This window comes from Mchenga conophoros, linkage group LG10, assembly GCF_057382185.1.
Source record: "Mchenga conophoros isolate Kocher_MC1m ecotype Shallow Benthic linkage group LG10, M_conophoros_male_GT1.1, whole genome shotgun sequence".
NCBI lineage: Eukaryota > Metazoa > Chordata > Actinopteri > Cichliformes > Cichlidae > Mchenga > Mchenga conophoros.
Genome location: NC_140535.1, coordinates 11,740,968 through 11,766,580, shown reverse-complemented (window position 1 = coordinate 11,766,580; position 25,613 = coordinate 11,740,968). Strand labels below are relative to the sequence as shown.

Genomic DNA, 25,613 nt, shown 5'->3' with positions numbered 1-25,613 from the left:
GTGGAGAGTGGGATCCAGTGGGGCAGGACAGTTTGTTATCAGAAAACAGATGAAAAGAAAACCCAGACCCAGCAGAAAAAAAATGCCAAAGCAGTGTTCAGCTACTCCTGTCCTCCTCGGAATAGCAAGCGAGGACTTAAAGGGGAATGCGGGAGTACTTTGATCATAGGTGGGAAAGGTTTGACTCAGATCTTGAATCGAAATTGCCAGGTCGAGCAGCTGACTTATCTTTTAAGCTGAATCTAAATGAGTTTTCTAATATTGCTGCTGGAAATGCGCTCATCTCTGCGTGCCACCCGAAGGTGTTAATGTTTGACTCTGATGCCGAGCCAAAAGTTCACCACTTTTGGAGAGCTTAAGTCGAAGACTGCCAGGCCAGATTGTGCTCCTCTTTACGCAGCGTGTGAATTCTTTATGCCAGTCAGTCCTGTTAAAAGATGTAGGTGAAATGGCATCATCTTGAAGTGTCGCCGTCGTTGTATGCGTCTATTTGTTTCTCCGAGACTATAAACTCACACCCTCTCTGTGTTAAATGCACGTCTGCGCTCATTACTGCTCAGCAGGCTGCCAAAGTTCATCGTTCAAAACCGAGCTGGCTTTTCATACCCGAGTGTTTCCCCGCTTGTTCGCGACAAAGAGATGACACTCGGCGACGGTCCTCTGGGCACCTCTGTGTTTGCGTGTTTGTTACAGGGTCTCAAGCTTTGTGTGTCTTTGTGCTCACGTACATCTGTCTTCCCCCGTCAATATTTGAGCATGCAGAGGAGCAAAAGAGGAAGCCAAGTTTTTAAGCTTTTGATGCGGAGCCAGGAGGAGCAGTTTAAAATCTAGGCATGCATATAAATAATAATTTACCATTGAAATTCTGCTCTGCAGTAAATAAATTATGATGTACAGACACAAACCTGAGCCAAAATAAACAAGCTGACATCAAGCGCCATTTTACATTCTGTGTTTATGGATTAGAGGAAGATCTGCAATAGACCCTTTGATGCTCGTATGTAGCATAATCTCATATCTGTTCTCGTTAGTGCCTCAAATATGCGCCTCTATGCACTAGTTGAGTCTGAAGTGGATAATGGGGGCAGTTACATAAGCTAAGATAAAACAGATAGAAGGGGATCACTTTTGAAAAGAAAATCAATACACTGATATTCTTTATCGCTCACGCCTGAGGTGCTCGAGCTCGATGACATACAGAACTTCCTGAAAGACAAACAGATTCAGGGCTTGGTAACATTAACACAAAACATTTGCAGACCAATGTTTACATATTATAGCTGTTTAATGTAACTTGGAGGTAGTCTCAAAAATATGTGGAAAAACCAGCAATGTAGGCTACTCTTGTTTATGTTTGGGCTGTTAGCCTTTAGCTTAGCAACTGCTGCAAAGAAGACAGAAGCTATAACTAAATAACTTTTTTATGGCATTTTTCCTTTATTGATAAGAAAGTGTAGACAGCATACAGGAAAACAGGAATTGCTTTGGGCAGACTCAGACCCCTGGCGTAACCTCTGGCATGCAGCTTCTTTATAAATCCTCATTAAAAAGAATGAAAACATCCAACTGCAGTTATTGCGTATCCTGTCCCTTCAAATCAACTTTTCAAGTAGCCACAGAGCTAATCACATATTAGCCTTCCTGCTTCCATGTCACAAAGGACGGCACTGTTTGTCAATCAGTGCACCACCATAATTCACTGTGAAATTTCTTGACTTTTAATGGATAATAGACATTTGTGATCCCCAGTGGATGAAACATCTCAATGTGTTTTGTACTGGGGTCAAATATTGTACAGACAAACAGTCATGGTTCTCGGAGGATGGATCCTAATGTCTTTGATGGCCTAACGTTTTCTCTTGTGCTGATATGAGGTTAACATTTGTATCTCTGAGCGTAATATCTCTGCAATTAGTGCTACGAAATTAGGTCCACCAGTTAATGCTCACCTCTAGAGGAACAGTAATGAAGTGATAGCATCCCTCTGGTCAAAATCCAACCGTGCTTTACATTTATTGCAAATTAGCAAGTGAACATACTAAATTGAGATAGTGAACATGTTACACAGTACACCTGAGGAGAATCAGCGTGTTGTCCTGCTGACATTAAAATTTACCACTGAGCTTAAATTCAGGGGAGCAGCTAACACGGCTGCAGGGTAGAAATGAATTTCAAATTCTCCTCGTCCCACTTGTCTCTCCCTGTGCTTATTAGTTCAGACCATTCTCCATTATGTTGCCACACATTTTTGCAAGTACAAGTTATCAGTGGTGGAATAATTTGTTATTATCAATGTCAAAACGGGTTTCTTTCTGTAGAAATTTTCTCTACATAATAACCCAACAACACAGTGGAGACACAGTAATGTAATGTAATGCAGCTGCTTTCTGTTTATAATAAGCTACACTGCAGCCTCTCTGGAGCTGGCTGAGATTCAATATCTTGCTCAAGGACACTTCAGCACTGTAGGCAGATGCTAACATGCCACTTTGATTCATGGCTCTTTAAATGAACGGAGGTGCTAGGTCCAGCTGTGGATTTTGACACACTGTCATGCATTCACTCGGTCTCCCTGCCGGCTTAATTTTTGTCAGGGTCTCGGGAGGGCAGAAGCTTTCTTTTTTTTTTCTTTGCAGCAGGCAGAGGGTAGAAATTAGAGACACTCTCTCTGGCTACAGAGTGAACACAGTCATACCTGTGGGCAGTTTGGAGTCTCCGGGCCTCATGCCTTACTGTATATGCCTCTGGATTGTGGGAGGAAACTGGAGCATCCTTAAGGAACCGACAAAAAATGTGGAGGAGAGGGAACCTCCAAATAAAAACAGAACTACTTTAAGAGTCACAGACGATATGTATGATGCTTTCTTTCTGTAGGTGACAATTATGACCAACCTCCTTTTTCTCATTTCTCTGGTTAAGTCAAACTAATCCTGATAATTAATTTACAAACAAGGCATACTTTTTTTAGCATTCAACATACTCTCAGTAAATGTAAGACAACTGCAAAAAGAGCCAGGCAGATGGAGAACAGATTACGGTTGTTGCAGATAGAGCAGAGATCAATCTTTAGAATGCATGCAATATTGTCTGTGTGACAGATGCAATTGGAGGTTTATACCACTGCGGCTACTCAGAAACTTTCCCAGGAATTGAGCCAACCGGGCAGCAGAGATGGCTGATGGCTCCGCAGTGTAATGTGATATGGAGCAAGCCAAGGATTTACAGTGTTGATAAAATCCAATTGTGTCTGTAATAATCAGAGTTTACATTGACTTGCAGCGACAGGGCTCATAAAGCAGGACTGTGTGCTGTTTAGAAAATGTATTTTTAAACTGAACATTTTAAACCCAAGCGTACGAAGGAAATTATAAAGGACCACAAATTTTAAAAGATAACTTTACATTTTGGGAAATGTGCTAAAATAAAAAAGAACAACTATGATTTTGCAGGGAGTTCTATTCGTTGTAAATAACTGGCTCAGCATGAATATTGTACAGCTGTGGTCAAAGGTTTACATACTTACCATGACAAAAATGAGGACTATGATTAAAAGCCCAGACAAACATCAGACAGAATTATGTCAGAATTAGGCCAGAAGCTTGTTAATGGTTACCAAAAAAAATCTTGTTGATGTGCAACTTGCTAAGGGACATTTAACCAAATTTTAACGGGGGATATGATGCTTTTGACACTGTGTGGTTTAAAAAATATCTAATACTAATATAAATTCAAACTTGTGGACCCAATTCTTTTTTCTTTTGTTTTTTCAAACTCATTATAGATGTGTGCTGTATAATCATTTCACTATGAACAAAGAACAGTTTAAAAAAATCATCAAAAGCCCAAAAGTATAATGAAGTTCATATAAAATGATGAGTATCTGTAACTTTAAGATGAAATCCACAAACTTACATTTTTACATCATCTAAACTGACCTGCGAGAGCTGTGTTGTTAGCTGTAGACTGGGCTCAGCTAGGCTAGCTGTTTCCCTCCATCCAGACTACATGCTAAGCTAAGTCGACTGCTTGCTATTCTACTTTAATAATTTGAGTGCAGACATTAAACTGTCATCAATTTTCATTTTCAGCAAGAACACAAAATTGCGTATTTTTTTAAAATGTGAGACTATTCCTTTAACGTATTTAGCCAGTTAGCAGGTGTCTGACTTAGTTTACTTTAGCTAACTTTTTTAGCTAAATCAGCTAAATTGTGATTATTTTTACTTACAGTGAAGATGAAGGCAGAACTTCATTGATTTCATATTTTGATTAGTTTACATGCTTTCATTGGTAGTCATTTACGTGCTGGAAACATTTAAAATTAAAAATGCATCACTTCATCATCTGAACTGCTTTTGGGTGGTGATGAGAGACAAAACCACTCACACTCTCAACCATAGACAGTTTAGAACCAGTCAGTCTAACAAGCGTGTCTTTGGATTGAGGGAGAAAACTGCATCACCAGGACTAAAACTCAGTAGGCACAGGGGGGAAAAACGCAAATTCTACGCAGAAATGTGGCAGCATACATTCTTGCTGCAGGTCAGAGTCTCTAACGACAGAACCACTGTGCGCATGAAAATTAAAAATGTGAAATATGTTCTTAAGCTTTGGGCTTTTAAGGCGTTTGAAAAGAATCTGCAACTTTCAAACTCTGGTGGTACGATTTTCTTTGAAGAATTGAAGCATAAATTCAGCTTGAATAGATTTTATTTTGTGTGTGAGTATTGCAAGCTGCCCTGTTGTCATCCGTTCTCGTAAAGTATAACCAAACTTTTGAGCGTTTGAGCCGCTTACGTGCCGTGTTTCCTGCCAGGTAAATGACGCTCCGCAACGTGGTGACGTCATTCGGGGCGACTGGAATCGATAAGAGAATCGTTTGCAAAAATGGCAAAGAATTCCAAGGAATTGAAACAGTGGGAACCGGTTCTCAACAAGAACCGGTTTTCGATACCCATCCCTAGTTAAGAATGACAAGAGTGACATCCTGTTCATCAGAGGCTTCACATTATAAGCAAGCTGCATAGAAAAAAGATCTGGAAAGTGAAATCTCAGCAGAGAATGTTAAGTGACGGCTGTGTGCAGACAGGAATAGGACCCAAGGTGCAGACTCCAGAGACAAACTTAAACCGAAACAGCTTTAATGCTGAACTCAAACATAACATAACTGGAAAAAATCAAAATAAACTAACACCGGTGGACTGACAAAACACACAGCAAAATAAACGGTAGATTGCAACACGGACACAGAGAAACACAGGGCTTAAATACACAGAGGGAGCAATCAGGGAAAGGGCAACAGGAGTGAGACACAGCTGGGGCAAATCAGGCCTAACGAGACAAAGGAAGCAAAACTAGACACATTAACATGAGACATGGACTTTCAAAGTAAAACAGGAAACATAACAGAGACTGAACAAAAGACACAGACTCACATGCAGTCACTACAACAGAGGTAGCTTTTATATCAGAACATTCTCCTCATCTCTGCCTCCAGTGGCTTTTGAGATTGCTGTGTGTTAGGCCTCAGTTACACCAACCTAATCCAGACTGTGAAGCAGCACTTTGCCACCAGTTTCTCCTAGCGACAGCAAACAACCTACCACACGCACCAACCAGCCAGGGGAATACACATTTTTCTCTGGTGACCAGTGGTTTCCAGATGGTTGCAGACTAGTGTGCAGGACTGGAGTGTAGCAATAATTAAATCATCCGTTCTTCCATTCGTAACTGTCTTTTCTTTAGCAAGCACTGCTTGTCTTTAGCCACTCAGTTTTGCTTGGTTTATTTGCGCTGCTAATGCTTTTGAAATACTAACAAAGGTATTACTGATTCAAGTAAAATATATTTTTTTAAAAAGAGGGATGGAACTACTTTACGTGAAGGACCAACTCACCGAAACTAAGAAAGCAGGAGAACTAATCTCACCACAGCTGTTTTTTAGTCTGTTTTGAAAAGTCACTTTTGATTTTCTTGTATTTTGCATTATCACCCACCTCTTTTTGTCTGAAATCAGTGCAAATGAGCTTCAAACTGTGGCAGCAGTTTAGAGTTAGACTGCCAGCTAATCAGCCCGATGCATTAAATGAACCCGGGCCCCTGCTGCTTCTCGACAGCCTTTAATTTCTCGTTTGGATTTTAGTGGAAAATGTAAATGTTCGTCTGTATATTCTGCTTATCTAGGTACGCTACGGCAAGACAAACAGTGTCTGCCTAAAATGTGATGTAATGTCAAAATGGCTGCTACATTAGCACAATCCACAGCAGCAGAGCCTTCACATTTTATTTCAAGGCCCCGGCACGGCGATTCAAAGCAAATATACCATGCACACAAACTCTTTTGTTCCTGTTGCGAGGTCTCCAGGCTGCGCTTCACGTTGCTCCCACTGGCATGACTTAGCCTGACATTAGACAGCCAGTGACGTATCGTTGCTGTTTAAAATAAACTTCTTCTTCCTCAGCAAGCAAAAGCTCTTCATGCGTGTTGTCAAACCCTGAGTGTATATGTGTAGACAGAAATAGACAGCCACCCACATATCATTAGGGAAATGGAGGGAGAGGGAGAGAGAGAGACTGGCTGTGACAGTGTGGGCGAACGAAGAGGGCTGAAGAAAATATGTCGGTCACAGTTTGACAAAGCAGCCTCACGTTTTTGAGCTCTCGGATTTAAGAGCACAAACTATATATATATGTCTTATCATGAGTCCCTGTGTAGATAGGTGACATAATTTCCACAGAGACAAAGGTAATAATTCAATTCCTCATGACTTCTAACTTGAGTGTGTGGGAGGGGTGTGGGCTATTTCGCTTTAGTTGTGCTCTAATGGAATTAATGGTGCAGAAGGAGTCCGCCCTCTTGTGGGGTGTTAGGAAAATTTATATTTTAGTCTTTTTTTTCTTCGTAGTGTTCGGCAGCGCATGATATTTGTCAATTTGGGGGAAATGTTGAGCTTCCACCTTCTTATCTAACAGATCTGTTTCATGATTCACTGTGTAGGCAGTCTACCTCTTAGCTACTCTGGTTTTATTTGAATGTGTACGAAAGCATAGTCTCAGCATTGGAAGCTGCTCTTACCTGCCTGGGATCTATTTTGAGCGTGTTTAGATAACAGAGGGTTACTGCAGGTTGACTCATACGGGCAGCTACTTTTATTTCCCCTAAACAAAGCTAATCCGCTTCTCCTTGTTCCCCTGACCCCTCGACCTTTAGGAAATTGCTGAATGTGAAGATCATTGATGATGAGGAGTACGAGAAAAACAAGACATTCACAATTGTGTTGGAGGAGCCCATACTGCTGGAGGTGGGACAGAGACACGGTGAGTGGATGACATCACTGTGTGCTACATGTGCAGAGTGATATGTCACTCTATTTGGTGGCTTGAGATAAATGTGTGCACTAAATGCTTGGATTAATGCAGATTAAACCTTACAGCACAACTAATCTCAAACTTCCTCATCAGGCCTTATTCATGAAGACTGAAAGTCTAATTGATGTACTTAAAATTGCTCAGGGTTAGAGTAAAAATGTCATTGTATTTCATCAATGTTATTTTTGAGAGCTTTTACAGTCAACCGTGGCTCAGGGGGTTGGGAAGCGTATCTGTAACCGGAAGGTCGCCGGTTCGATCCCTGGGCTCTCTGTCCTGGTCGTTGTGTCCTTGGGCAAGACACTTTACCCGACTGCCTACTGGTGTTGGCCAGAGGGGCCGATGGCGCGAAATGGCAGCCTCGCTTCTGTCAGTCTGCCCCAGGGCAGCTGTGGCTACAACCGTAGCTTGCCTCCACCAGTGTATGAATGCGAGAGTGAATGAATAGTGGCATTGTAAAGCGCTTTGGGTGCCTTGAAAAGCGCTATATAAATCCAATCCATTATTATTATTAATCATTCAATTCAGTTAAATTTTATTTATATAGTGCAACAACGGCTGCTTCAAGGAGCTTTATACTGTAATAATACAGAAAAAAACAATCAGATGACCCCTATAAGCAAGCACTTGGCGACAGTAATGGTAAATGGCCTGCATTTGTATAGCGCTTTTCTAGCCCCTAAGGACCCCAAAGCGCTTCACACTACATTCAGTCATTCACCCATTCACACACACATTCACGCACTGGCGATGGCAAGCTACATTGTAGCCACAGCTGCCCTGGGGCACTGACAGAGGCGAGGCTGCCGGACACTGGCGCCACCAGGCCCTCTGACCACCACCAGTAGGCAAACACGGGGTTAGTATCTTGCCCAAGGATATTTGGCATGCAGCCAGGGTGCAGCCTGGGATCGAACCACCGACCTTCTGATTAGTGGCTGACCTGCTCTGCCACCTGAGCTACAGCCACCCCAGGAAAAGCTCCCTTTTAACAGGAAGGAGAAAAGACACACTGTGGAAGAGAGCTGTAATTACTGTGCAATAGCTGCTTTTGCAATTGCATGTTAAATTAAACTAACTAACATCAAAAAAGTACTTGTAATACAACTGTGCTCATATCAATACTCACTCAGACTCTTTGCTAAATGTGATCATATTTTAATGACTGATGATTTGCAACCTAAAAGTACTGTGGATATATTAAAAATGTGACGTGTAGTCAGAAAATGTTTGGGAAAGTCCTGTTTATGAGACCTATTTATATTAATAACATACGATTCTGCTTATTATTTATTAAACATAATGACAATAAACACATACAAGAAATGATAAGCCAGTAATGAATGCAGAAAGAATATATCCCTGAAGTAAATTACTAAGTAGAGAATTCAAAACATAAATAACAGAATACATATTCACATAATCCACTATTATAAATAAAACCACTGACATAAATAAACCTAAATCCTCTATTCCAAGTACTTTTTATGCTCTTGATTAAATTTTGAGTATCAATATGCAGACTGCCGTGTTTTATTTATTTCAATACGTGTCTCCCCAACATCTCTCGCGTTGGGTTTACCAATTATGATTGGCTGATCTGTCACTCAGAGTCACTGTAATGGACCGTAGCACACACAGAGGACTGACTTTCATTATCATCCAAGCACCATGTAGGAAATCCTGGATGATAGTTTATTCTTGTGCTGCCCTAGGTGACACTAATGACAACAAGACAGCAGTGGGTCCGGAGGACGTGTCAAAGATGGGCTGCCCATGTCTGGGAGAGCACACCAGGCTGGAGGTGGTCATTGAGGAGTCTTATGAATTCAAGGTAACACAAAATCAGCAGCTTCGTAACTCAGAGCCGACATGGACTGACTTTACAACATTAACCTGGAAAAATGCAGCAATTTCACTAATGTCACAGTATTTTGGGTTAATATATATTTTACTTTTGATGTGTGATAAATTATGCAACTCATTAATCTTCCAGTAGATGTGTTCACGCATCATTCAGCTTGAATAGTCAGAGTTAAAGAATTTGTATCATTTGCCATAATGCAGAATTTATAGCAGTACTCCATCTGTTTTGTATTGATAAGTTGGGTGTTTTACAAGAGACAATAAATGGTAAATGAACCGGTACTTAAATAGCACCTTTCTACTCGGTTTGAGCACTCAGAGCACTTTTTATTACAAGTTTTATTCACCCAGTTCCACACATATTCATACAACACTTTCATCTAAGCACTTTATCTAACGTCCACAGACACACTCACATGCCGATGGATGTGTTGAGAGCAACTCAGGGTTTAGTATCTTGCTGAAGGATACTTTGACATTTGGACTGGATGAGCAGTGGATCGATCTCAACTCGGGAAAAAGTACAAATTTTTAAAAAAGAAAGAAACTTCAGTTACCTTAACACAACATGATATTAGGCCCAAGTGGCAACCTCAGAAGCTGGACAAGGAAGCAAGCCAAAAACGTAGTGGAAAAAAAATGCTGCTAATTCTGAAAACAAGCTCATTTCCAGAAACTCTCTTTAGAACAGAATTAAACAAATTTGCAGCCCGGTAAGAAAAGGCACTGGGATTGCTACTGCTAATTTTGGTATTCATGAAAAATGTGCTGAGGATGACTATTTATTTAATTCACTTTAAGTTATATCCAGACTTTAAGTTATGTTTTATTAGAGGCACGGTGTCTTCTGTGACGGGTAGGTGCTGACACATAGGAAAAGTCACTGAACTCTGCCTGTGAGCTAAATTTGTGGTGCCAGTGCCATTTGGAGCTGAAAATCTGACTGATGAGAGAGTGGTGTGCTAACGTACTAGCTAACGCTAGCAACCTTGGTTAGCAAGTAGCATCCATAGATTATATGGCAGCAACAAAATGACCTGCTGATTATTTGTCCTGCTAATAAAATACTAATACGTCACTCACCAAATCTGGAGTTCTTGGATGAGCTGTAATAAACAACAGACCATATTCTTTATCACATAGTTGTACACAAACATCAATATCGGCACAACTGTCAATCAACAAATGTTTGTGCTCCGCTGTAGCCCTGCAGGTAGAATAATGCTCTTTTTACCTTGAAGGTCGAAGCTAGGCATGGCTAGCCGAATGCATTTCAGTAGTAGTCAAAAAAGCAGGTGCTTCCTAACACAGAGAGAAGATTCATCCATCAATAGACTCTGTTCATGAATAGAGCCTAATCAGTGCTTATCTAGTGAGTCATAAATGCACAACAGTAGTGGTATAGATTACATGTTCCATCATTTACTACTATTTAGTAAGTAAGTACTGCCTATTTACAAGATGCCATGTTGGTGTTTTGAAACCACAAGTGGTGAGGAAGGGGCATATCTGACTAGGGTTGCCAACTCCCTGAAAAATAAATAAGGGACACCTCGTGGCCAGTTCACCCTTCCCAGTGTGGTGAATTTTGTAGCTCTTTTTTTTTGTGTGAAATTATTTTTTAACCATTTGACTTGAATTTGATTTAAGCAGATGCATATTCTTTGTGATATGACCATATGGGAAACAAATGATCATTTAGGCATTTGTTTTTAGCTCAAAATGACAACATTAACACAGTAAAACAGGTCTCTTTCTTAAACAGAAGCCTGTCATGCTTAACTTTTGAGAATATAAGTAAATCTTTCTTTAAAAGAACTCTGTCCTGCTTAACTTAAAATTATATAAATTAATAGAAAACAATAGAACGAAAAATATTCTTGTAACAGTGCACATATAGTGCATTTAGTACAATTGGCTTCAGCTGAGGTATTATTTCAGCTTTTCTAATGCTAATCAGCTGCTCCTGTTTGTAAACCGGCTTGTTCCCATGATTACGCATCTTAACTCATCATCATTATTAATCTATGTATTACTTTTATGTATTAGTCATCTATTTGTTGTAATCATCTATCCTTGCAGTTGTTTATTACACAAAATAAATTATATTATCACACTTCTGGCCACATAGCGCTGATATTCACTGCACATGCCCATATTAACCTTAACCAGAGGGTTTAAAAAAAACAAACCAGTGTTTACATACCATATCTGCTTCTGCCGTGGCCTGGTGGACAAGAAATTGGTTAAGGGTTCCCAGAGCTTTCACGCCCCTCATGTTCTTCATGTGCCCACCACTAGAAGCATGCCTATGGAAAAAGTGCGCCGGCACACAGTGCAGTGCGCTTTAAAGGTGTTATCGTGCATTTTCCCAGCCAGGTGTTTTCCTTTTCCCATTCCTCCCTGTACTTTTGAAGCCTTCTTTTCTTTCTCTGAGCAACAAACATTGCTGCTCTAATGCTGGGCTTACACTGTGCGATTTTTGGCCCATTTTGAGACGATTTTTGAGTCGTGCGACCGATTTGGTGATCGGCCCGATTTTGGCCTTCATCGTGCATCGTGTAGTATACGTGGGGTAACGAGAAGCGATTAACACCTCAAGACCAGCTCCCGATCATCAATCGCTCGTGAGGGTGTCACCACAGCCGCTCACACTGCTCACGTGCAAACACGTAAACGTCGGTGAAAAAGACGGAGCAGCACGGCTGTGCAGCGTGTGATCTGGACACAAGCGATGGAGGCACAACTTGTAGAACTTTGGAAAGCTCATCCGAGCCTTTTCGATGTGGCATCACAAAATTATCACGACCACAACAACCGTGAAAATAGTTGGATTTACATTGCTGCTCAATCACAGCTGCCTGATCATGTTTTACATTAGCAATTTAGCAAAGTTGATGGTGGTGGTGGTGGTGTGTCTGTGTGAGTGAGTGAAAGACAGAGAGAGAGAGCGAGCGACAGATTTTCTGTTATAACCTTCATTTTATGGAGGCACAGTGTGAGCTCTCAGGTCGCATCAGAGCATCGGGCGGTATAGTGTGAGACCTGCATTGTGACCCACCAACTTCTAACCCCTGCGAGTCAATCGTGCAGTTTGAGCAGGAGCTGAATAACGTGACTGAAAAAATCGCAGTGTCTGCCCAGCTTTAGGTGTACTGTCGTCCGAGACTTGCACCGCAGTGTCGGCGTTTGTTTCCTTGTTGGCCATGCTTGTTGTTGTGGATCTGTTGTCTTCCGGTAATCTGAATTGTCATACTCGAATTGTCATAAGTGTGCTGTCAGCTCATTGGTCACAAAGCAGGAGAGGGGCTGGGAATTATGTTTTCAAACAAAGCGTTAATTCCATAAACATTTATAGACTACTTTTGATTCTCACTGTATTACGGGACAAAGTGCGTCCCTTATTAGCTCAATACGGGACGTGTACTTTTGTTTCGAAATACGGGACCATTCCGTTTTTTAAAGGACGGTTGGCAACCCTATCTGACTGCGCCTTCACATGCTCATTAGCTAACAGCTATGAGCTGTATACAAGTGGCTAATCACTTTTTTTCAGTCCTGGAAAAGAAGTCTGTGTTAGCATTTTGTTTTTGTTTTTTTCATTACGGGAAATAATATTATGGTTCTAGGAACCTGTGGCTGTGCAATACACCTGTACAGCTAATAAATGTGTCATGCTATCATGCTAACAAAGCTAGCTAGCATCGGGTCTCCACTTTAAGGTCACCTCTGGCAAATATAATTAAATAAATAAAGAATGTGACCTGTCCACTCAACTTAAGGCTTTAAAACAATAATCCAAAAAAACAATGACTGACATGTAGTGATGGCATTTTATTTTTGTGATCATGAAATAAATAACCCCCTGTTTGATGTGTAGTCTCCAGTCACAATCTGAGCTAACCCTTATCAGATAACTATGACATCATCGCCATTATACTTGTGCTGGAGCTACACAGATACCACAGATTCATACTGCAATCCTCTGCGCAAGTAAACTGATCCTTCAGCTTAAAATGGGTGGTGCAGCACTCTGAGACAATTTAGGAACATTTAAGCTGTAACATGATACTGCAGTGATATTAACAGCTGCAGTTTTATGAGTTGGCTTGTGTTTCTTCACTGCTTTAAAGCAGCTTTATGCTCGCACACTCCCTTGCACACTCCCTTTCTCCTGGGGGCTACTGGGATTTTGTGCTCGCATCTGTTTTGGTGACTCACCATTGCTTCACACTGGGAGGACAGAAGCTGGTAATTGTATCTTGATTCACCACATCAGTGTCCCCAGTGTCATACAGCACTAAGATTGTACTGAGTATGTTATTCAGTGTGTGTTAATGCATCTTTCTTCTGCTTTCCTTGCAGAGCACAGTGGACAAGCTGATCAAGAAAACGAACCTGGCTCTTGTTGTAGGGAGCAGCAGCTGGAGAGAGCAGTTTGTTAGTGCCGTCACTGTCAGTGCAGGTAAGTCGCGGCGTCCTGAAATGTCTCATCTGTTCATCCCTCTGAAGGCAGTCCTGAAGAAGATTGAGCCTGCAGGCTGGATCCGGTCCACCCGGTCCGCCTGTTGTGCAGCGCTCACTTAGATATGTCTTTAAAATAAAATTTAAAATGCTCCGTTTAAGATTGCATAAAGAAAAAAACATCCCCAGTTTAACGGAAAGGGTTGAAAGAGCGTACAAAAACAAATGCTATTTTAATTCATTTTTGATCATTCTGAGCTTATTTGCTTCATCCATTTAAATGCAGACAGTTTATTAAAAATGCATGATGAGGCTCATCATAAAAACTAAAAGGGCCGGCTCTTCCTCAACAATTAATGGTTCTGAAGAATTTATGACGATGTTTGTGGTATGGTGAATCTTTTTTGGGGGGTCTTTCCAAAGCTGTCTGTGAACCTTTTAGATCTGCACTAGTGCACAAATCATTGGGCTAAAAGCTCACTTAGACTCCCGTGATGTGTCATTTGGTTAACGTACTCTTTTCTTTATTTTCTCTCTCTTGCTGGATGGAGAAACTCAGATTTGCATTTGTAATGTGCATATTTAAGATAGAAAGTACACTTCCAGCATGTCTCTGATTTGAAAAGGATTGCTCAAAGATGCTGAAGGTTTTACTGATCTAAAATATGAAGATGAATATGATGACAAATTGGCACAAAATTTCTGAAAAGTCAGGATTTTTTAGTGCTCATTCACTTCCACAGTTTGGGTCTGAGCTGTATTATGAAAAATATGATGATATTATAAATTATAATGTAATCTCCTGCCCTCAGCGATGGCTGTCACTGGAATGGTAGCTCTACTAATTGCTGTGCTTTGGTCGCACGATGACACATTTGTTTTTAAATGGTGTGACACTAACTACGAGCCCCCCGCATGTGTGTAGTGCACTGAATTGTGACAACTGCGATGACTGCTGTATTGAAGCCACTGTATTCCTGTCCTCCTGTGGTGTATTTGTTGCACGTCTTTCTTATCTAAGCACAACTGGTCCAAATCCCATTTGGCTTTAACAATGATTTCTTGGCTGTAGATAACAGGAGCAGTATAGAGCAGTCACAGAATGACTATGATAACAACGTGAATGGCCACATACCACAAAAGCAGCCATTGTCCAAACAATATCCACATTCACAGTTTCATCCAACAGCAGTGCATATTAAATCTTCTCTCCATTTTACAGTATCTGTAGAACATTTCCCAAAACTGCCAGTGTCTGAACAAACACAGTAACTGAAACTAAAATTATATCAATTTCATGGTGGCTTTACGGTGCTCTGTAAAGCCAAACAGTGGTCTAAATGAAGGTTGTGTTTCGCAGGCTTTCATGCATCTTTTCTGTCTTTGGTAGGTGACGACGATGAGGAGGAGAGCGGGGAGGAACGCTTGCCGTCCTGCTTTGATTACATTATGCACTTCCTGACAGTTTTCTGGAAGGTCCTCTTTGCTTTCGTCCCACCGACTGAATACTGGAACGGCTGGGCCTGCTTCTTTGTCTCTATTTCCCTCATTGGCGTTCTGACAGCTGTGACCGGGGACCTGGCCTCACATTTCGGCTGCACAGTCGGTCTCAAAGACTCGGTCACCGCAGTGGTGTTTGTGGCCCTCGGCACTTCTGTTCCAGGTGGGCATCTGTGCTTGTCGTTCAGTCCTACCAGCGGCCTTGTCCTGTGTCTCCTCTGGGCTTTTCCCCTGTGGCAGAAGCAGCTGCTTGCGTAACCTTTTCCCCCACCTGTGCTGTCAGAGGGATTCTCTCCAAAGCTCATGTCTTGGATATTAACAAGTTGTAAACAGAAAAAAAAAACCTTGTTTCGCTTGTTAGTTTCGCCCTAATTATAGTCCCATTTTGCTATTTCCTAAACACTAACACTGAACACAAAAAATGACTATGAAAATTAGGTTTTGGTTTAATAAACAAGGGTTGCCAACTCTCACGCTTTGAGACTCCTTCTTATCCTCTCATGCTTCCCTAAAAAATCCCGTGCCAAATAAGAGAAAGCCATGAAGCCCCCCTTTTTGAAAAAGTCACCATTAATGAATGTAAACTAGGTCTTAATATAAGAGTCAAATTCTCGTGTTTTCAGTTGTTCAATGATCCCTGAACTTGACTTCAGTAATTAGCCAGCTTAAAAATAATTATTCTTGACAGTCAGAAAACAACATTGTGCTTTTTTACACTGCAGACAAGTGATCTGTCACATACAGAGTCACAGTTTATTAGCTACACATATATTATTTGATACATAACGGCATTTCTCTTGAGTCCTGAACTCCTTGACAGCTGGGGGCCCATTTTTATTTTACTGTGAGTAAAAGTCAGATCTGTTTACGAGCCAAACAATGTTTCATCAATGAGAGAAAGTTTTCTATTTTGCAGTTTCACAGTAGGCTATTGGCTGTATTCCCATAACCACATATAGGATGTGGTCCTTCTAATCATTAATGCAGGGCCACAAGACTACAACAGCCTAATAACAATTAACGTACACACAGAGCACCATGGGTGGCTATTGTTTTATGAGAACAATATTACACAAAAACTGTGTTATTTTCAGCTTTAAATAACTGAGTTTCACAAAAATCTGGGTTGATTCTGTTCATCTGGACGCAGCATTTTCAGTGGGAGAAACGTTTCGTCACTCATCCAAGTGACTTCTTCAGTCTCAGCTGACTGCAGGTTTCCCCAGCTTTATAAACAGTACATCGCACAATGACTGAAATTAGCCCACTGGACAAGGGGCTGTGAGGTTGCTAATCATTAATATGCAAATTGTCATGACCACTGATCAACAAACAGTGTTGGGAAGGTTACTTTTAAAATATTTTCCACTACAGATTACAGGATACATGGCCCAAAATGTAGTTTGTAATGAATTCCGTTAAGTTATTCAATGTGAGTAACGTATTCTGAATACTTTGGATTACCTAATATATTGTCTTGCTTTTTACAACTACATGAATGTAATATTGCTGTGTGATTTATTACTGAAGGCTACTCGCCACCGAGCTAACATTGTTAGCTAGCATTAGCTGAGGTTAGACTTGATGGATAGCATTAACAACCTGCTGGCTGCAAATAATCATGTGCAGTTCTGAAAGCAATACCAACTAGATTTTAAAATCTTAATATAAAATGAGTAACAGTAGGGTGGACATTAGGTAAGGCTGCAGTTTTTGCAGTGATCTCGTGTAGAAAACTATTTCTGTATCAGTAATATGTTTTCTTTCTGTCTGCTTTCAGAACTGCACGTGATTATTTGCAGCTAGCAGGTTGTAATGCAGCCTTCATTAATAGTAATAAATCACACAGCAATAGTACATCAAAGATACTGAAGTGGCACATAGCCCAGGTAGCTACCACAACTAATTTCGACGAATTTCCAAGTAAGAAATGAATTCTTGCCCGTGCACCGCTGGCTCTGTTGTGCTGGCTTTCGGTCCATTGTGTAACTGACGCCCCACCAACATTAACAGGACGCTTAGATAAAGCCTCTTATTGCGTGTGCTGTTTGGGTTTTCGGCAATGTGTGGAATTATGAACATTAGACCAAAATTAGACCATTGATCAAAGCCCACTGATCAATGGCCAGGAGTACCATTCACAGAGAGTTGGGGAATGGCTGCAATCACGGCATTTTAAGATGGTGAAAGATGTACCCTTAGCCCCCCCCCTTCAATTCAGAGATGGTCTTTCCTTTTTTCACGTAAATGGCCTCCTTGACTCCGCGCTCAAACTAGCGTTCCTCCCTGTCCAGGATATGTACATCCTCATCATTAAAAGAGTGTCCACTGGCCTCTAGGTGTAAATAGACTGCGGAGTCCTGGCTTGACGAGGTTGTGCCATCCACTTCCCCAGAGGTTGTTTGCCATGTATAAATCATGGCAATCCTCCAGGTACTTAACAGAGTACACTACACTACTCTGCTTGTGTCAGGGGACCCAATCCTTGAGGTGGACCAGTTTTTGGCGCAACATGTTTAAAAGCCAAGGAGATGTGGTGTTTAGAAAAAATGTGTCTCAACCCTTTGGGATTTACTTACCTGGATGATTGAGCATGCATCAAGACAATAACTGTTTACGACAATTTTGAAACACAACTAACATCACTTTAAATGTAAGTGTTGTTTTTAATACTTGAATGAAAACCCTTTTTAGTCAACGACTGGAAACATGGACATCACCTAATCCTGTGTTTCTTCCTTTGCATTATTCTGGCAGGCCTTTACTCCAGCCATCTCCAGCTGCTGCTTGTTTTTGAGTCTCTCTTTTTGAGGGAGTTTGTATCAGTAGTGATTCAAATGACTATCTTAATACAATGTTAATTTTATTATCTATTTATATTTATATATTTATATTTATATCTGAGTATGATTTTTGTTTTCTTTGACAACCCTTTTTTCCAGGAAAGCCTAATCAGACTTTCATGTTTTTAAGTGTAACCAGAGGTTTGCACCTTGTTATTCTTGTCTTTGTATTTCCATTCCAAAAAGCATGTCTTGATTGTAGATTCATAAAATAATCCAGTTTTATACCTCCTATTGAGTGTTCTTGACAGAATCGATGAAACCAACCAAGAAATAACTTCTGCAATCATACACTTTAGTCTTCTGTAGTCTTTTGGGATGTGTGGTATTGCTGAGCTGAACAGTCCATTTATTCGTTGTAACCATGATCTAGTTTGTTGATTTGGCCACTCTTACAGCTTAGGCTGTGTTCCTAAGTTTTTCCTTTGAACTTTCAGCCTAATCATGGCCTCGTTGCACTTGCACGGACACTTTGGACTTACATGCTAAGAGTTCCAGTCACAACTACTAAATCAACTCCAGATCTTTAATGGCTTAATTTGGTAAATATGCCTCATCTGGCCATGAAATTACTTGTAAGTCAATTATTTTTGAGCCTTTGAAATTGGGAAACTATATACAGTATAATAATGGCGGTACTTCCTAAATTAAGGCTTGAATTTCCTTAAATACATGTAGTGCTTATTGTACAGTCCCTGGTGTTTGTGGCACCTGTACTCAGTCTGTGCACATTACTGATTACTTATATATATTTGCCTATTTCTCTCTCTTTTACAGACACTTTTGCAAGTAAGGTGGCTGCCATCCAGGATCAATATGCTGACGCCTCTATTGGAAATGTGACGGGCAGCAATGCGGTCAACGTGTTCTTAGGCATCGGAGTGGCGTGGACCATTGCAGCAGTTTACTGGTACACCAAAGGCAAGGTGTTCAAAGTGAACCCGGGGTCCCTGGCCTTCTCCGTCACCCTCTTCACCATCATGGCGCTGGTGTGCGTGCTGGTGCTGCTCTACCGCCGACGTCCCACCGTGTCTGGAGGAGAGCTCGGTGGCCCACGGACAGCCAAGCTTCTCACCTTCTTCCTCTTCCTCTCTCTCTGGTTCATCTACATCCTGTTGTCCTCCTTGGAGGCGTACTGCCACGTGCCTGGCTTCTGAGACAGAGGGAAAGGCACAGACACAAGCCCTTTCCTTGTTTTTACAATTTACTGAACGTGTTTTCTCTCCGTTTTTGTCTATTTTCACAAAGGTTTATAACTATTTGTATCATTAGTTATTATTAATACGGCACAGTATCTGACTGACTCTGATTCTTTGGACTTTGGTACTTTGCTCCCACCTATGCTGTGAAGGATAGCTTTAGCCACTGAAAATGAAGCTCTCTTGACTTTATTCCTTTTTTGAAATATTATATCACATGACACATTTATCTAATCATTTCTATCACCATAAATTATATTCTGCCACTTGATGCATACAGACAGCTTTTGGCATTGGATCCTTTCTCTCTCTGTTTGTAGATGTTAAGAAAGCACAAGATTGAAGAAAACGTCTAGAAGAATTCTCCTTTTTGGCCTTTGTTATATAGCGGAAACTTAAAGATGGTGCATGGGACGGCATTACATAGTACTTGGCATTTACATTAAGTGGAAGACAGAAGTGACCAGTAAAACATATTTGTGAGATGATATTTATTACTTAGTCTGTACAATTATTCATTGTATATCATGTAAAAGATGAACATTGTGCGTGAGAGTGTTGTGAAAGGTGTGCTTAGTTTTGCACGTTATCAGATAACAACAGTTTCTTAGTAATATATTTTAAAGTACCGTATGTAATATTTTGACATGGGTGTTGATGTGTTGATGTGTTTGTGTACATGTGAATCACAGCTGTATCATACTCTATTCACTGCCTGGTGCACTGTCATGTTTGACATAGCCAAGATTTTTTTGGAAAAATAGCCTTTTTTTTAAGCCAACCTGGAGCAGAGTGCCTGCTTTTAATTGTACAAATACTTTAAGCACATTTATGATTTTTGTGTATGCGTGTGTGTAGGTGGTGAGTGTGTGCTCCTTTGCACTCCAGCACAAATTGTCAAAAAGCATGGCACTGTCTCCATTTTGACTCCACAAAATGGTACGGGGTGGTTTGTTGGTAACAGAAGAGAAACAGAATTTGAATATGGATATTAAAAGGACTGCAGTTTTCTTATCTGTCATGCTGACACTGTGAACATTATTCAACAATATCTCTTTTAGGAAAAGCACAGCAGAGAGCAAACGGGCTCTTTTAAATGAGAGTGGAGTACACTGTATCATATCGCAATCACCAAACAAGTCCATCATTTGACATGGAAAATGTGCTAAAAGAGAAGACATGTACAGTGTGTCCCGAGAGTGTCTCCTTGTGTTGCACCGCAGTTGATACTGAAATCTGTTTTTTATTTAACCTAGAATCTGTAGAGCCATATTTATTGTAACACTATAATAGTAGAGGTATTTATATGATCGATTTTAGTTTTATTGATATGCACGTTTAATGTATAAAAAAAGTGGAAATAAATGTTGCTCATTTATTATGCCGTTAGACGCCTTGTCATCTTAATTTAACTTTTTGAACGATGGTTTAGATTATACAAACCAGGTCGTCAATGACTCTCACAAACTACTCTTAATAAAGTTAAAAGTACAGTCAGCTAGAGACTAGCCAAAGAGTTAGCATGCTAAAGTAAAGGCATTCATGTGCTGTGGAGAGAAATTTTAATTCATGTCTGTACAGTCAGGCTCCAATTATGAGGGATGACACCTGTGTTTTATCATCGGAGAAGTGGAGTCTATCACCATTTAAAGCAAAAATGCAAATAAGAAAGACAAGACAGCTAGCATCTGGAAAAAATAATCATTCCTGACTTCTAGCTTCATCTCCTGAACTAAAGTGAGGGCTTTAAAACATGAAACCATGCACAAACATGCTTATTTATTCCTGATATTGTCAACAGATTAAACATATAACCATCCTTTCTCTGGACAGCTGACAACAAGAACAAACCAAACAACAACAAATGGTTATAAGCTAACATGATGCCAGCTAATGTTAGGTTCCTAAAAATCACGCTTTGAATCTGATAAACAGTATAATTATATTCTTACATTGTATGACAGTTTATTCACTAAGTGTCCAAGTCCAACAATGTTTGGTGTTTTACTGTGTTTTACAATGTTTTACTGATGCCAACTAACAGCAGCTAACAGCGGCATAAACAACAGTGTTTACCAACAGAAAAGCACAGAATATCTTCAACTCACCTTAGTGTGGTTGTTATTGGTCAGTTTCATTGACTCATCAACTCATATTGAAACTTTTTTTTCCAGATTTTTGCAGCTTCCTCCAGAGTAAATACATGTGGACACCCAGCATATTGAGAAGCTACACTCACTACAGATGAATTGTTTGTCCTACAGAGGCCGCCAACAGAACTCAGTTGACAGCAATCTACAATTGACTAAAATATGGTGGTGAGATTTTACACACTATAACTTTAAGACATTACCTTTAGACAATGAGCGTAGATGTATTCAGAACTTTCCAGTTAGCATCAATTTTAAAAAGGCCCCTGCATGTTTTTCATATGTGCTAAACTACATGTCGGGACACAGTCTGCAAGTACATGACTGGCCTGTTTGGCATTGTTGACGTCCTACTGTGCATGTCTAACTACTTTTTCACTGCAATTCCTGAATTTATCAATGAGAGAATAACTATTATAGCCTCAGTATAACAGTAAAAATCAAAGCATCAATATAAAGACTCACAAATGTCGGCAGATTCCTGGAAGGTGGCAAATAAATATGAGAGAATGTAGTGTCTGACAGGTTAGGCGCATTTTAAAAGTGATTTAGGTTTCATCATGTTGATAATTGCCTGATAAATAGCAGCAGCAAAAACAGAAAATCATTTCAAAGAGAGGAAAAATGGAGAATAATTTCATCATTTTCCCTCGCTGCAGCATATGCTGTGTCTTAATAACTGTTTTTTTATTGCAGGCAGAAGAATGTACTAATTGCAAACACATTAACTGGGAAACGAGCCCCTGCTGAGGTAAAAGGAGAATATTATCATTTCTTGTAGGCGCATACATTCCACTTTTCACACTTTTGTAACTGTAAAATGTGAGTGCTAGTGCTCTGCTTTATAACTCAAAGGAATTAATTTTTCATTTTCTGGCAAAATTCATTCCTTTGAATTATAGAAAAGGAGTCCCACGCTCTGTCAACTCTCTGGCACGTTCTGCATTGAAGGTACAAGGTGCCGTATATGTTGAAGGGCTGCGGTCTGAAACAGTTTTGAATGGGAATGCTTGGGAGCTGACGAGACATGCAGAACATCACGTTCTTTTGATCCCCCCTCCCCAGGTTGTTCACCAGGATCAGCCCTGCAATAGCACTGAGAGCAATTTCGAAAGAAGACCTAAAACAGGAATGTCAGAAGGAGAATGTTGCAGAATGGCATTCATTTGATTTATATTGGATGGGTCTAGCATTATTGAATAGAAAATGAGTGACTGACTTAATATGCATACATACATACATACATACATACATACGCTTGATGCTAAAAGCTTGCTGGATATGTGCTAGCTGTCTAAATAAGCAGGTACAGGAAAAGGTTTTTAAAAAGTGTGCAGTAGTAGCAGCAGCACGGAATTAAAGACGTGGATATATGAACATAGCGAAGCATTCAGTAGCTAAAGAGACAGATGTTTCCCCCAGGAGTTTGAGGAGCTTAAACCCAGGAATAACAGGACACCAGGTGGCAAATAACATGAAAGTAATGGTGCTAATAATTTTCTGTCCTCTGGTTGTGTGAGTAGGAAGCTGTTTGCTAACAAGTTCAAACAAATTCAATGGGAGACAGTGTCTGTGTTACAACTACCCTGTGGTCAAAAAATAAGTTTTGGAAACTAAGGCGTCCACATTTTAATTTCCTTGGACAGCGGTTCTTAGCTTATGTGTCCAACAATCATCCATTCTGCTTATCCAATTCTTGTTCCCCGCTGTCATTGGGCGAGAGGCAGGGTACACCATGGACAGGTTGCTTTGTTGCAGGGCTAACACAGAGAAACAGACAGTCATTCAAGCCTACAAAGAATTTAAAATGGCCAGTGAACCTAACCACACTAACTGCATGTCTTTGGACTGTGGGAAGAACATGGAAACTCCACACAGAAAAGCTCCGGTTTGATGGTGGATTCAGACCCAGGACTTTCTTCCCGTGAGGCAACAGAACTAACCACCACACCACTGTACTGCTCTCCTCAAACACTCCCAATAGTTAAAAAAAAATTTTTTTAATTCCTCATATCACCCCCTCTAGTTTATTCCTGCACTTTCCATACCTTAAGGCTGTCCCGTTGTCAACAAATGAAGTGAACGACGACTCTCAGACCCTTTTATCCCTTTAAAGCCTGAACCCTGAATTAATTGCCAGAAAATTCAAATCTTTTGAAAATGGAATGTTTATTGAATCTTCTGACATTTTTTTCAAAAAGACACCGAAATATAAATTGGCAGATATGAGTTTAATTTGTATCATATTTGCTATCTCGCTTTTTTGGGCAATTTATTGCTTAAAAATGCAATGCAATTTATTTAGATTTTACAGGAGGGAAACACTCTGATGATATAAGCCTCAAAAACTCACACAAAGTGTGTCAAATACATACATGGCCCATTAGGGGCTTATTTTAACCCTTTCATATAAATTTTAGCTACTTCAAGTATATTTTGCAGCAAGCAACGTGAAGCAGTGTGTGCTTTATTACTCTGCAGTTTGGGTTTTTTTGATGATCCTTTTTTATTACATTTCTATGTTTTGACAAAATTGAGAAAATTTCCTGTCTTTAAAGGAAAGAGCATGGGAGAAGATCAGACTCTCGGTCCCTCAAGTTCCTTTGGCTGTGCAGAAAGTAAAAAATGCAAAATAAATAGTCCCGAACTGACGACAGCTAGACGCATTTTTTTATGCTGTCAAGGTAGCGTCACAAAGCACTGTCCCGTTTCTATTCACACCATTTTGAACCTGTATAAACCCAAATTCTTAAACACTGCTGCTAAAAACACAAATTTTATAGCAGTCTTTGGAGGGTTTGGTGCGTAAGCCTTTCGGTGGACTGGGCCGAGACACACCTTATTAAAAGAACAGTTTGCCATTTTTGCTTTCTGGCCAAGACTTTAACAAGAACAGGTAGGAAGATTTTGTTTCCTCTGGATGGAGCGAAACCCACATATTTCCAGTGTCTGTGCTAAACTAAGCCAACGAGCTGCCGGCAGGAACTAATTATGCCATCAATCTTCACATCAGACTCTCAGTAAGAGCGTATAAACATGATCAACTTGTTCCTTCAAGGTTAAGACAAGATCCTGACGGTTTCATCATCAACAAATTCACAAAGAAACTCCGCACAGCCAGATACATTTCCTCCTAACAGGTACTGCAGGTGGAACTGAAACCTCCTGCGCTATTTTATTGTTATACCTTACGGGGCTTCCTGCAGCGTTTAGTTGACACATTAGAAATAGACACATTATCTAATTTACATTGCACCTGCAAAACTTGATAATTCACATTATAAGATTTACTCATCATTATATAACCACATGCAGCAAGGGGGGGAAAAAGATCACCCTCACTCATCCAGTAGGATGTAAACTATTGTGTGGCCCATGCTGTTACAGTGATAGCCCTGAATGGGCCTGAATTAAGTCAGCTATGTGAAGCGACTCTAGTGCTGGCAGGGTGAGATCAATCTCTCAGCAATTAGTATCATTTTGGAGAAGCACAGACCGATTGTGTTTTGGGAATCACTGCAGAAATGCACAGCATGAGTGAAGATAACATCAGACAGACAGTGTAATGCTTTTGTATTGCTCCAGTGATAATTCTGCTGCAGAAGTGTCAATACAGAGATTAGGTTGAGGTGGGCCAATCAACCCTCAGGGTTTTTATTTTTTACTCCAAGGCTTCAAAGAAGCACAGGAAGACAAGTGTGTGTTGATTAGGATACAGTTTGTGGCAAATACATGTTTGGCAAAACTAATAGCTGAAAATTATAGTAAATGTGATGCTATGTGTAAACAAACAACATAGGTCAAGTGTGTCATAGCTACAGGCTGTTCTACTCCCAGATATGTTAAAAACAAGAGTAATAGGAGCCGGTGGACCCAGATCCCAGCCAAAGTGAGAAACACGTAAAAGTCAGTTCATTTTAAAGAGTGAGTGCCGCTTCCGCAACATCTAAATGTCTCCATTTTCAGTGTGTCTCAGCAGCCTACACTGCTTAAAATGTTAAAATTAGCTTGTGGCTACATTCTACTTCATGATTTCACACAAAGAGAAGATCATTTCCTAATCAGCACGACACGCATGTCAATCATCTCCCTTCCTCCCGAAGAAAGAAATCTGGCTTCCCTCTGTTCAAGCTGAGATCAAAAATATCATACTGACATAGCTAATGGTGTGTGAGCGGGAGTGCAGATTTAAATTTTTATTTTTACGATACTTCAAATCAAAC

The 25,613-nt window shown here is 40.3% G+C and overlaps 1 protein-coding gene across 2 annotated transcripts in view; it reads left to right on the top strand.

The window, feature by feature from the left end:
• Positions 1-20,629, top strand: part of slc8a4a (solute carrier family 8 member 4a) — a 28,148-nt gene extending 7,519 nt beyond the window's left edge. For both annotated transcript variants that reach the window (XM_085288566.1, XM_085288565.1), the window contains exons 5-9: positions 7,211-7,317; positions 9,084-9,202; positions 13,600-13,699; positions 15,089-15,361; positions 18,819-20,629. In XM_085288566.1, coding sequence (XP_085144692.1) covers positions 7,211-7,317; positions 9,084-9,202; positions 13,600-13,699; positions 15,089-15,361; positions 18,819-19,198 — 979 coding nt within the window. In that variant the 3' untranslated portion in view covers positions 19,199-20,629. The remainder of the gene's footprint in view (positions 1-7,210; positions 7,318-9,083; positions 9,203-13,599; positions 13,700-15,088; positions 15,362-18,818) is intronic.
• Positions 20,630-25,613: the final 4,984 nt, after the last annotated feature.